Source organism: Sinocyclocheilus rhinocerous, unplaced genomic scaffold (assembly GCF_001515625.1).
Source record: "Sinocyclocheilus rhinocerous isolate Xijiao unplaced genomic scaffold, SAMN03320098_v1.1 scaffold85, whole genome shotgun sequence".
NCBI lineage: Eukaryota > Metazoa > Chordata > Actinopteri > Cypriniformes > Cyprinidae > Sinocyclocheilus > Sinocyclocheilus rhinocerous.
The window spans coordinates 174,074-187,590 of record NW_015649998.1 but is presented as its reverse complement, the minus strand read 5'-3'; the positions used below and the strand labels follow the sequence as shown (position 1 = coordinate 187,590).

Here is a 13,517-nt window from a genome sequence, read left to right as displayed (position 1 = left end):
TGTCCTGATTAGTTAAGTTAATTTGTCCCAGGTGTTTCCCTTGATGTTTCATTGCTCCCAGGTGTGTCTCGTCATCCCCTCCTCCTGTGTGTATAAATAGTGTTCCCTGTGTGTGCTCCAAGGTCCGGTATTGAATGTGAATGTTCATATCATTATGTATAGCGTGAGTGTTCCATGTTCCATTGTGTCAATGAAACCCAGTTGGATTGATGTACTCCTCGTCTCTCTCCGTTCCTTGCTCCTCAGTCCGCTCAGCAGTGCACCCGTGACATACATCAAGTTAAACTAAAGAAATGTTGCTTTGGCCATTGTAAAATAATTTGACGCTTTCCAAAACAGAAGGGCAGATACACTGGATTGTTTGCCAAATCTATTTCGTTATGCTATTATTACGAAGAAAACAGATCCTAGACCAGGAGTTATGGGCAGCTTTTCCATCTAAAAGCAATCAGTTAGACTATTTTACACTATGAGTTAGACTATATTACACGCGAAACTAAAGTCCAGCCCTCCCCCTCTGGTGCCGGGCCTGGTTCTCTGTATTCCAAGCATTCTGAAGTCATATGATAGCTTTGTGTGCAGAATTTAAATGTAAGCAAAAGTAGATTGAGATATTATCGAGATATATTTTGAATTAGTTTTTATTTTTGTACTTTCTGTTTTCAAATTAACTTTAATTTTTGTTTGTTTAATTTGTCATTTTTATTATAGTTTTTTTTTTTATATGTCTATGTAGTTTCTATTCATTTTTACTTCAGTTTTAGTTATCAGTTGATTCAGTTTTAGTACATTGTCAGACTCTGTTCCATGTTTTGTGTGTGTCTTGCTCCCCATGTGCCTTCCTATGCCCTTATTTGGTTAGTTTCCTGTTCCTGTCCTGATTAGTTAAGTTAATTTGTCCCAGGTGTTTCCCTTGATGTTTCATTGCTCCCAGGTGTGTCTCGTCATCCCCTCCTCCTGTGTGTATAAATAGTGTTCCCTGTGTGTGCTCCAAGGTCCGGTATTGAATGTGAATGTCATTATGTATAGCGTGAGTGTTCCATGTTCCATTGTGTCAATGAAACCCAGTTGGATTGATGTACTCCTCGTCTCTCTCCGTTCCTTGCTCCTCAGTCCGCTCAGCAGTGCACCCGTGACATACATCAAGTTAAACTAAAGAAATGTTGCTTTGGCTACTAGCTGAAATAAAAATAAGTTACATTTTCTTTCTGTCTTTCTTTTTTTACGTGACAGAAGGAAGCTGTTTTATATTTGGTTAACTATAATATCTTGTTCTTTATTTTGCATATTGAAACTGGCACATTAAGATTGGTCACATGATGATTTCAAACCTGTAAAGCCGTATCAAGGCTTTTTCCTTTGTGTTGCACAGAAAAAAAAAATATATATATATATTGAATGACATGACATGTGAGTAAACAGTCACAAAATGTTCCTATTCCTTGTACAATAGCAGAGGCATTCGAATCACACATTTATGCAAAAAATTGCACCAAATGCATGTGATAATTAATCTGTTGGCGTGTCTCTGTGGACAAAAGGGTCCTACAGTTGCGTGGAGTCAAAATTGATTTATAATGAACTATATTAATAGTGGAATGAATATGCAAATCCATTAAATTTGTTTACAGACTATTTGGAAATGAGAGAGCGTGACAACACGTGAAACTACAGTCACTACAGAGGGAAGAACCAAAATAACTCCACATCTAGAAGGAGCTAAAATAGCTGATGATCTAGATTCCTCTTTCCTTTCATACACATTTTTAACACATCAGGGCCACTTATACCTGCTCCACACTCCATTGTTCCTCTGTTGCTGCTTGTCCTAAAAACAAGCTGTAGCCTTTAATCTTATTATAAATGTACACACACCATCTCATACATCCTCTTCTCTTCTTTTCCTTCCTTCAAATGGCATCTTGCCGCCTGATCTGAAGTGCATCTGAAAATCCCTTTGACTGTAATCAGTGAGAATGTGCGTGCATGTGCGAATAAGATGATGATGATGATGATGATGGGTGTGATGAATGTCAAATGATTGACACAGGCGTATTTAACTTTTTTCCCCTCAATACTTTGCTGGAGTCACGTGTATCTGAGCATGTGCATGTGTCCAGTTGTGTTTGAAAGCATCAATGAGAGAGGATGATGCCCTGATGCAAATTGAACTGTCATAATAAGCAACTCATAAGCCTAAGAGTCCATTGTGACTGATAATAATGGCTATTCAAACTAATGAAAAAAACATTAATTTGCAATATAGCTATTTAAATGACATCTTGAATTTCACACACACGGGCTGATCGCAGATTACAGGCAACACATGGATTTGCTCGGTAAACAAATCGTCCGTAGTGGCGACATACCCCGCATTTGACATTGCTGTCAATTTTTTGCAGTGTAAGGAATATTAGTAGTCGAGTCCAGATCAAACGACACTGCTGATTGTCTCTTATCATTTCTATACCCAGGCGCGCGTTGCCAAAATGTACCACTTAAACAGCCGAAAACCAATGAAGAGTGACGGTAAAATGGAACCGAATGGCAATTAAGTGAAAAGATCAATAGCCTCGTGAGTAGTGTGAAGATGCATCAAGGAGGTTTTTACTCACCTTGCCCCGCGCGCCGGGAATCCCCGCTACATTCCACTGCGGTCCGTTCAGCGCGCGCTATACTCTCTCTCTCACTCTACTAGAGCGCGAGATTCCGTGGGGCTTCAGGACAGTCCGCTGTCAGGTACGTGCCCGGAATAAATGTCGCACCTTCAGTGGTGCTAAACGGTGATAGAAATCGCCGCTGTGCTTCTGTGAGTACCCATGAGTTCCGCTATCCTGTGTACTAGACGTACTGAACCCGCTCCCTCTGCGCTAACGCGCATACACAAACGCGCATCCACTCTGTCTGCAGTCCGCACGATCCTTACAAACCAATTTATAAGATACGGTTTCTGTGTTGACAACACTATTACTATTTTCTATTGTTTTATTTCTTTATTTTATAATAAGCACCACATTAAACATGCGAGCTGTAAACATTAGCCTATGTAAATAAGAACACTGTAAAAATATTTTCGAAGTTGTAAATAAAACAAAGATTATTTGAGTACCTTTTACAAGAAAATACTACTTCAGTCTTTCTACTTCAACATTTCAATGTTATTTGCTGATTCTTTGTAATTCTTTGTGAAATTGAGCAATTTCTTTCAAAAAAATGTTTTATTGAGAAAACAAAACATGGAAGATAACATAAAAATATCCAATTGAAAAAATTCAAAAATTCACAGACCAAAGAAGTTATTATACAAAGGCAGACATTTCCACATATATATCCACAAATACAAAAGCACAACATATCAATCATTAGAGTGAAATGTATTTATTGCCTGTGCCAATATTTGGTTAGTTTCCAGAAACGGTATAGATACGAAATTTTATGGTAGTCCTTTAGTTTGCCCTTTATACTGTAGGTTATTCTTTCCAATACAGTATAATGTGCCAGATCTTTCACCCAATGATCAGTGGATGGACCTTCTGTTCTTTAGTAGAATGCTACTAAACATGTTGCAATAACTAGACAAAATGTCAATCATTTTAGTGTGATAATAATGATAAACTTACCGAAATAAACCCAAAGCACATATTTCAGGGATCACTGGAATTGATCTTGAAATAATTGAGGAAATTAGTGTTACACTTTTTGCCAGAGTGTCTTAATCACCTCACATCCCCAGAGATACAGTGAAAGCTGATTTAGCTGTATATTTGTAAGTATTTAAAAAGTGTCACTGCCGACATCGAGCAGAAACTCACAACTGTATGCGCGCTTAGAGAAAGATAGACGCGACGAATACGTACAAAAACACTGCGACTCACAAGACAAAAAACACGAAAACACCTTTATGTCGGGAGAGAGAGAAGCCGCAGCGTGTGAACGCGCCGCCATCTTGTTACTAAAAATGTTTTTATACAAAGGCTAAGACAGACATATCCTCATATTTTCACATGCAAATGTGCAAATATACACACATTAATTAGTAGAGTGAGAGGTATTTGTTGCCTGTGCCGATATTTGATTATTTTCCAGAAACTGTATAAACGAATCCCAAATTTTATGGTAGTCCTTTAGTTTGCCCTTTATACTGTAGGTTATTCTTTCCAATACAGTATAATGTGCCAGATCTTTCACCCAATGATCAGTGGATGGACCTTCTGTTCTTTAGTAGAATGCTACTAAACATGTTGCAATAACTAGACAAAATGTCAATCATTTTAGTGTGATAATAATGATAAACTTACCGAAATAAACCCAAAGCACATATTTCAGGGATCACTGGAATTGATCTTGAAATAATTGAGGAAATTAGTGTTACACTTTTTGCCAGAGTGTCTTAATCACCTCACATCCCCAGAGATACAGTGAAAGAATGCTCCCTTATATTTTTGGCATTTGAAACATATATCTGGGATGTTTGGGTTAAACTTACATAACTTTTCAGGGGTGACATAAGTATGCATTACCCAGTTGTATTGAATCAACTTAAATCTAGTATTAATTGACAAATTCTGGGCTTTAACACATATCTGGCTCCATTCTAAATCCGAAAGGTCATATTGCAAATCCATACCTCTAGCAACTCTATTGGATTCAGATGATTCTTTAGAGCTGTTAACAAATTTGCAATAAAGCAATGAAATTTGATTAGTACTAAGATCCTTATAAAACATACGCTTTTGTAGTTCTGTTTGTAAAGGTCTAGATAGTGAAGTTTGCTTGACATTGATATAGCTGTGAATTTGTAAGTATTTAAAAAGTGTCAGCGTGTGAACGCGCCGCCATCTTGTTACTAAAAATGTTTTTATACAAAGGCTAAGACAGACATATCCTCATATTTTCACATGCAAATGTGCAAATATACACACATTAATTAGTAGAGTGAGAGGTATTTGTTGCCTGTGCCGATATTTGATTATTTTCCAGAAACTGTATAAACGAATCCCAAATTTTATGGTAGTCCTTTAGTTTGCCCTTTATACTGTAGGTTATTCTTTCCAATACAGTATAATGTGCCAGATCTTTCACCCAATGATCAGTGGATGGACCTTCTGTTCTTTAGTAGAATGCTACTAAACATGTTGCAATAACTAGACAAAATGTCAATCATTTTAGTGTGATAATAATGATAAACTTACCGAAATAAACCCAAAGCACATATTTCAGGGATCACTGGAATTGATCTTGAAATAATTGAGGAAATTAGTGTTACACTTTTTGCCAGAGTGTCTTAATCACCTCACATCCCCAGAGATACAGTGAAAGCTGATATAGCTGTGAATTTGTAAGTATTTAAAAAGTGTCATTGGACTTTAAAGGACATCAATGTATCTCCCTTAAATAAATCCCCAATCTTCAAATTTTTAAATGAAAATAATTTCTACACCAGTTTTTTCAGTGTATACATGTTTCCTCTATGAACTTTAATGCTCAACACAATAATGAAAGGGCAAAGAAATTGCTTTTCAATGTCAAAATCAATGTCACCCAATCTTTCAAAATGCAATTAACATACACCTTCCTTCCCAAGGATATTTAGTAGATATGGAAAGGGCAATTTAAAAGGTATATGTAATGATCTGAGAGAATGAGGAATGCATCCGCATGAAAGCTAATTTTTCCAAATATTCACTGCACTCAAGGCTTGATAAAAACATGATATAAATTAAGACATAGTTGACCTCTGGAGCACCGCTGTGAATTTGATGCACAGCTGTCAGTGACTGACATTACAATAAACTCATTAAAATCCACAATGACGGATTCATCTCATGAATGAACAGAATAAAAATATAGACTGGCACTCAAACAATGTTATTAAGCAGGCATGAGAATATAAAACAAAATACTCTAACAGATGGACCGTCTAAAATGAAGTCAATGAATAAATATGAGTAGAAATGAATATGAAAACAGTGTTTGAGTGACAGCCCTGGAGGAGTAGTAATGACTGTACATTGGCATCTTAACAAGACGGTCCAGAATCATTACTGAATCATCAGATGTGTGACTAGGATTGATGCACAAAACAAACCCCACCCCACCCACCTCCCAAAAAGACAACACAGCATAGAGTAACACCAAATTAACAGAGAGAGAGAAAAGAGAGAAGGAAAAGACTATGTAGTTCTCTTCTAAATAAACTACAGGTGGTTACTGACCTTTTAATGAGGCTATAGTTGACATATAAGTCTAGTCAAATGTAGATCTGCACTTGTTGATATTCATTCTTAAAATGAGAGCTCCAGCACCATTAAATTTCAGTCTTGTTTCAGGTTTATTTTTTCCCTTATACATTTTAATGTTTATTTCAAGCAAATACAGAACACATGAAGAATAGATCACTTTACAACATATGAATGTATATTTAGAAAATGACTACTTTTTATGTGCTATTAAAACTGGCAGACAGGAAGTGCCTTGCGCAAAGAAAACTTTCAATTGCTCCAACATCACTTAAAATGAACAGGACTGTAGAATCCATATACTATAATGGAAATAAACACTGGATATAATGAACGGAATACATGAAAACATTAAAACCAGTCAACAATATAAAAATATCTTTAAAAAATAGCACCATTTGTCCAAGTAAACATGCAACATCTGATAATACAAGAACATTCATTCTCATTTTCAAGCAGATAAAAATACAGATCTACATTTACAGTACAATTTTGTACAGCATAGACTTATTCTACGAACAAGTCTAAGATGAATTTGTTAAGAATATTACAATGTGTGTTCTAGTTTCTGGTTTTAGCACCTGAGAAAATGTCAGTGGGTGTAACTATGTGACAACAAGGATTAAGTGAGAAATGAAAGATAATGTGGTATGCTGTTACTGACTGGACTTACTGTATGTACATGTATATATATATATATATATATATATATATAATGTATGTAGATGAATCCAGATTAGCAGGAATATTAACAGATGTTTGGCAGCTCAACAGACACAAAATAAATAAACAAGAAAAACCTTAAAGATCTGATCAATATTTAAAATTTGCTTGTTCTGCTGAGGAAAAGGTGTTGACATCAGCCTTTACCGTGATCTCTTGTGCATGATGGCAGTGTTGAACACTGAGGTTTAGCTTTTTTATATTGCTGATGAGTTAGAGATCCTCCATTTGCAGTCAACTCTTGTCTTCAAGCTAAAACACAATTCTATAAAACATAGAACAGACAGAATTGTGAGAGAAACACAATAGAGACAGATATACACAGATGCAGTGCAAAAATCACATCTCTATCCCATCCAATTCATAATTTATTTAGAAATATGCATTAATGCACCATTTGTTACCTTCAGCCTTTTCTATTAATCAGTGCGTGTTAATGTACCTTCTTATTGTTGTAGACAGAGTTTCTCACAATCTTCCTTCTGTAAAAAGCGGTTAGCATTTCCTCCACAGCCGCTGTAGATAAAAGGTCTACAGACGCCCACCTCAGAGTTAAAGTACCAACGCAAAGTATAGCGAGAACAATTACCCTCTTCCATGGGCAAGATGCAGGAGTCTAAAAACACACATTAAAGAAAAATAATTAAATGGTTGAATGGTAATGGATAATCACCAATTCTTCTTTTGTTTCATGGAATACACTACCGTTCAAAAGTTCTATCCTGAATTAATGCAATTTGAACAATATGGCGAAATACACTGTTGAAATACACAAATGCACACAAGGCAGATTCAACTTTTAAACTTGTCATTATGGCAAGGACAGCTGCTTGCAATCTCATACTAAGAGCTGTCATACAGATGAGTCAGCGGGTTGACAGCATGCAGAAGATACACAGAGAAACAACAGGAAGTGAGAACAGCAAAGAACAATAGTATGCAGCAATTACAGAGTGCAAAAATTATGATAATCCATCATCACAGTTTTGTTAAGGGTTTGATATTTTTCCCACAGATAGCATTTTTAAGCATTTTGTTCCCAACAAAGACACGGAAAAGCAGTAAAAATGAGGAGAATAAAATAGGTCCCATCAATACTTTTATTCCCACAGTAAAGGCTCCCCAACATACTCATGCGTAAAGATGACTCAATGGAGCCTTTAATCTCCATGATGAATGAGGAGTGGTTGCTTACCTTCACCTTTCACCTCAAATTTTGTCCTTTCAGCTTTTAAAGAATCAAAAGAGACGGTTTGACCTGCCAAAATGTCCATATATTATACTACGTCTGCACACACAGCTACAAACAAACTGGTTTTCTACTGGAAAAAATGTAGCATACCCTGGCTTTTATTGACAGTGGTGTCATAGTCAGCAATCTCCACCATTGGAGCATCATCATCATAGGTCTCTATAGAGTAAATGTGCTCGTAGTCTGGATCATTTGTGTTCATCACAACACGCAGCTTTTGACCTGCAAAAAACGTGCATGGATGCACAAAGAAAGAATATGAGGGCTATTGAGGGAAATCAGAGTTTAGAATGCTGGGATATCGTAGTTTGAGAGAATTAGATGTACTGTACATGTGCAACTGGGTATGTTAAATACAAGCATGTATTTAACATATCCCACTTATGTTTAAGGCAGAAACATAGTTTCTGTTTAAAAGGGTAGTTTAAAGAGAAAAATGTAAATTCTGTCATCATTTACTCAGCCTTGTTTCAAACCTGAATGATTTACTTTCTTCCACAGAACGTTATAATGAGAGGTTTTGTAAATGTTGACACTGCTTTTTTAAATAATGCAGAATGACCACCATTCTGAAAAAGAAGTACACTTTAGCATACTTTCAAAAAAGAGAACTTATTACAGAAATAGCATACTTGAAAAGAATATTCTTTAGTGTGAATTGAATGCAATGTTCACGAACACTTAATTGCCTGTGAATGTCATTTAATGTTATTTCTATTAAAAGTATTTTATGTCATGTATTTAAATATACTTTTAATTACACATTTGCAATGATGATGCAATTCAGTACATTTAACACAATAATTTTAGATGTAATATTGAATAACAAACTACAGTCAAAACTTGTGTGTGCTTTAGTATGTATGCCAACACATTAAAAAGTGTACTTCTTTAAAGCATGACAAAAAAATATTCTATGTATATGTATACGTGCACATTCAATGTTTCATGTTCACAAGGCAAGAGATAGATAGAGATAGGGCTTTTGTGGTATGGAAAAAATCAGTGTGAACATTCTTCAAAATATCTTCTTTTGTGTTCCACGTTTGAATAAAAGAGTAAATGATGACAGAATTTGTATTTTTGGGTGAAATGTTTCTTTAAACTAGTCCTTTCAAGGAAGTCATAAATAGAGGACAGAGTGACAGGAGTTTTGAGTTTAGAAGAGAGGAGGATAAACCGAGATAGAAGGATGAAATGAGGATAGGACTCACCCTCCTCGTCCCCTTGGACTAGTGAGCGCTCAGGGGACGTGGAGGAGCTTCGGTAAGCCTGCACTGGGACAGGTTTCTCAACTTCCTGAACACCTGAGAACACGCCCATAACGAATCACACAAACACAAGATAGTAAAACCCATCAGTGAACACACTCACACAGGCATCCATGCATGTAAAGATGCACTCAAAGTTCATGCACTACATCAACAATTTAGCATGCACAAAACCCGGAATTCAGCCATGTGGACACAAACCAGAAATACTCACGAACATACTCAACAAGGTTTATACAGACAGAGACCACATAAGACAGTCACACACAAGCCTACTGTTAGTGAACTGTGTGCACATGAGTTGCTGATGCAATGATAGGAAAATGTCTACAGGCTATATTGAGGCTTTATAAAAGTCACAACTTACCTCCACAAGCTTAGGGAAAAAAGAGAGAAAGTTAGAGAATTTAATTCAAGGATACAAAAGAGAAATTAAAATCAACATCAATCAGCATTTGCAACCCGTTGTATTTCTGTAAAATGTATTTCCAAGTGAAAAAAGAATATACAGTGAAAAAGGCAGGGCTGTAGAGGATTTGTTTTGATTTCATGACATTAAAAAGAGTCATTGATGATGATGGAAAATTGTTGTAGATGGAGATAAATGACGATTATCCACTCACCACAATGCAGGTTCATCTCACTTCGAACATAAGTCCGAATCTCATCCTCCTTTAAGAAAAAAAAGAGATGCAAGCAGCCCTTGTGTCATTGTTACTTATCTTGAGGATTCAATGAGACTCGAGTAGCAGAAGAAAATACGCATGATGACATTACAATAAATCATGAATCACAAACGTCTATTTGTTCTGACCGTCATGCTTGTTTCTCCTCTGTCTCCTTTAGGTCCATCAGAGCCAATCTCACCCTGATACAAAAACACAAAGAGACACATTTAGTGACGACAGATATACAGTATGGAGAAAAAATGCAGAGGACAAGTAGGTGTATAGAGTTACCTGTTCTCCTCTTTCTCCTGGGATCCCAGGGATGCCACGTGGGCCAACCATAGCAGGGCCTGGAGGACCTCTTTCACCCTACAAAAAATATTCAATATGTCACATATGATGAACTAACCATTGCTCCTTGTGCATATGAATCAGTGTTTCCTGCAGTGCTATTCAGGAGCAGCACTGCACTGCTGCTGATCCTGCTGCTCCAAATCAATACAAACCATATCACAGCAAAAGAGAAAAAAAAAGAAATAGATAAAATAAATAGAACTGTACTTTATGTGATGAGAGAAAGACTCTGTAATGAATCTGTCAAACTAATTGACAAATCAGTCCGAAAAGTGTAAATGGTCTGAACCACTAAATTGGTACGACAACTAACATCCTCAGTGAATCGGCTCTGATTACTCACTTGTTCAGTGAACCACAGGTTATGACACAAAATTAACCCAGAACGTTACTGTGCTATGTGAGTTTTTTTTTTAAATGTAGAAAATTGATATTCATAAGGTTAGTGAAAGTTTAATTACTCAATGGTTGTCCATATGACAGCATTACTTGAGAGATACCATTATAGACATATATCCGCAGTTGTAATTTATTCTAATTCAAAGACCTATCATAATTTTAAAAAGCATGCTGTGTGCTCCACTATCAATGACAAAAATAATCTATGGAAACAGACATGAATAACAACTCTATAATTATGTAAATGCCTCTTTGCACATATACAGTATGTATGTATTGATATAAAGTAAGTTTGATACCTTTTGTCCTTGCAGGCCCTCTGGACCTTTACCTCCAGCAGGTCCTTGAGGGCCTGTTAGACCAGAGGGTCCATCCGCTCCTCTTGAACCAGGGGGACCAGGGATACCAGGTTGGCCCTAAAGAAAGCAGGCGGAGGACGTTTTAAGGTGGAACATTTGATAAGACTTTTCACTGAGATCGGCAGTGTTAGGCTTAAACAGCGGTGGAGCTAAAGTATTTGGTATACTCACCCGTTCACCTTTCTCTCCTTGTGATCCCTTCGGCCCCGTAACTCCATCAAAGCCTCTGTCACCCTGGGCATCAACAGATGAACGTTACATGGTTTGTTTAAAGTTTCATTGCACCTTTTCCACTTTACTTTTTGAAATTAGAAGGATTGCAGAGTATGTAGACCTATGTTGCAGTAAAACATTTTGTTGTCTGCTGGTTTATTCAGCAGTGATTTTAAAATAATTGGTATGTTGCTACCAATCAATCTTAGGCAACACTTAGGCAACATTAAATGTTTTAATTATTAATATTTAGATATTTAATTTTTTTGACATGTTCAAAGGCATATGTGTTTCATCAATTACAGTGACAACACTATTATTCAGTATGATCTCAGACCAATATGTTTCCCATGCGATATGCTCTTACCTTGGCTCCAATGAGTCCCTCCTTCCCTGGACTTCCTGTGGAACCTGGAGACCCGACTTCACCCTGAAATAAAATTTGCCATAAAAACAAGATAATGAAAGGAATCGCATACAAGCCTCACACAAAAACAAATGCATGTGTACATACCTGCTCTCCTTTCCTCCCTGGCAATCCCGGTCTGCCGTTAATCCCAGCATCCCCCTATGAACAGACACATTTCATCACTTCCAGCAAAACATGGCGACACAACAAAAACTTTCCTCAAGCTCTCCTTATTACTCACCTTGTCTCCCTTTGGTCCGCTTTGTCCACATGCTCCCTTGGCGCCTCTTTCTCCCTGTAAGCCATTAAAGCTCAGTCAAACTGTCAATCACTCAATGTTACAGGGAGTAATGACACTAGAGAAAAGCTCCCTGGGAGGGACTATTTAGAAAGAATAAAGCACCATTCATGTGTCAGTCATACACACGAGCACACAAACTCACACACACCCTTCAATTACTGTCTTTCTCATTAGTGACAACAGATAGAGGTCTATCTGGGATGCTGAATCCAGATAAAAGTTCTTATCTGCTATGTGAGTGTGTGTGTCTATGTTGCCGCTGGTTGAAGGGCAGCTAGTACTGTCTGCAGCGGCCCATGTATCCCTGAGTGGAATGATTCATACGCAGGAGTCTTTCATGTGCCACACTGCACTCGACAAATCAATTTCTCCACACATGCACGCACGCACACACACATATTCACACACAAAAACTTTCATACAGTGGCTATGAGGTACATATGCAGATGAAATGTCAGACACAATGGCCTGGAATCCAGATTGTGGCGGAATTATAAGCAGTGTGATCATCTGGTCTGAAGGGCTACTCAAGGTTAGCGATAAAGCTTGCAAGAGTCAGGTTGAGTTTTAATCAAAGAGACAACCATTAAAACGCACACACACACATACACACACCTTGAGGCCTCGCGGACCTACAGGCCCAAACTCTCCCTTCTCTCCTCTCATTCCAGGCAGACCATCTTTACCAGGTGTTCCCTGTAGAGGAAGGATAAAAAAAAAAGCAGTCATGGGGAAACGGCTGAGTCTGGGGACTGTATGTGCCAGTCATGCGCTGATGTTATAGGCATCTGAATAAGAATACACACTGCTTCTCCTGGGACACCAGGCTGCCCTGCTTCTCCCTGCAAATGATAATTAAATATTTGATCAATATGAGGGCCATGCACATCGATGTACATATGCAAACATACCCGAATGTATTCAGGTATATGCATATGTTTATTCTTGTTCATTTGTGAGGAAAGGGAGTGTATTTTTCACCTTCTGACCACCAGGACCACGGGCTCCCTGGAAGCCAGTAGAACCTCTCTCTCCCGGCTCCCCTCTCAGACCCTGCAAATATGATAGAAAAATCACAAATGAGATCTCTTTAATATCTTTGTCATTTCTCTCAAACAGCAATGAGATTAAAGGGGGAACAAATTGAGTCTCTTGCTTCTCAGATTATTCTGCTAAGAGACCCCAACATGTCTCAACAACGTCTGTGATCAAAATAAAGAGATTTCAATATACTCAAACATTTCTCATCAGATTCTTTGAAGACCAAATTTTCTGAGCTAAGCCACATGAATTTTATATGTCCATGCTCTTATTTTTGTCTATATTTGA

At 37.4% G+C, this 13,517-nt stretch overlaps 2 protein-coding genes across 2 annotated transcripts in view; both read right to left on the bottom strand.

Annotated features, from left to right (window-relative positions):
- LOC107710997 (probable G-protein coupled receptor 22) overlaps window positions 1-2,746 on the bottom strand; it is a 6,251-nt gene extending 3,505 nt beyond the window's left edge. Inside the window, exon 1 of the mRNA XM_016515899.1 lies at window positions 2,616-2,746. The gene's annotated coding sequence lies outside the window, so the exon portion shown is untranslated. The remainder of the gene's footprint in view (window positions 1-2,615) is intronic.
- A 4,450-nt stretch (window positions 2,747-7,196) lies between these two features.
- col7a1 (collagen, type VII, alpha 1) overlaps window positions 7,197-13,517 on the bottom strand; it is a 67,140-nt gene continuing 60,819 nt past the window's right edge. Inside the window, exons 85-100 of the mRNA XM_016515898.1 lie at window positions 13,170-13,241; window positions 12,804-12,884; window positions 12,129-12,182; window positions 11,993-12,046; window positions 11,846-11,908; window positions 11,437-11,499; window positions 11,206-11,322; window positions 10,445-10,522; window positions 10,300-10,353; window positions 10,109-10,157; window positions 9,853-9,861; window positions 9,429-9,521; window positions 8,305-8,436; window positions 8,158-8,190; window positions 7,508-7,578; window positions 7,197-7,214 (exon numbers count right to left, since the gene is read on the bottom strand). Of these exons, the coding sequence (XP_016371384.1) occupies window positions 7,197-7,214; window positions 7,508-7,578; window positions 8,158-8,190; window positions 8,305-8,436; window positions 9,429-9,521; window positions 9,853-9,861; window positions 10,109-10,157; window positions 10,300-10,353; window positions 10,445-10,522; window positions 11,206-11,322; window positions 11,437-11,499; window positions 11,846-11,908; window positions 11,993-12,046; window positions 12,129-12,182; window positions 12,804-12,884; window positions 13,170-13,241 (1,041 nt within the window). The remainder of the gene's footprint in view (window positions 7,215-7,507; window positions 7,579-8,157; window positions 8,191-8,304; window positions 8,437-9,428; window positions 9,522-9,852; window positions 9,862-10,108; window positions 10,158-10,299; window positions 10,354-10,444; window positions 10,523-11,205; window positions 11,323-11,436; window positions 11,500-11,845; window positions 11,909-11,992; window positions 12,047-12,128; window positions 12,183-12,803; window positions 12,885-13,169; window positions 13,242-13,517) is intronic.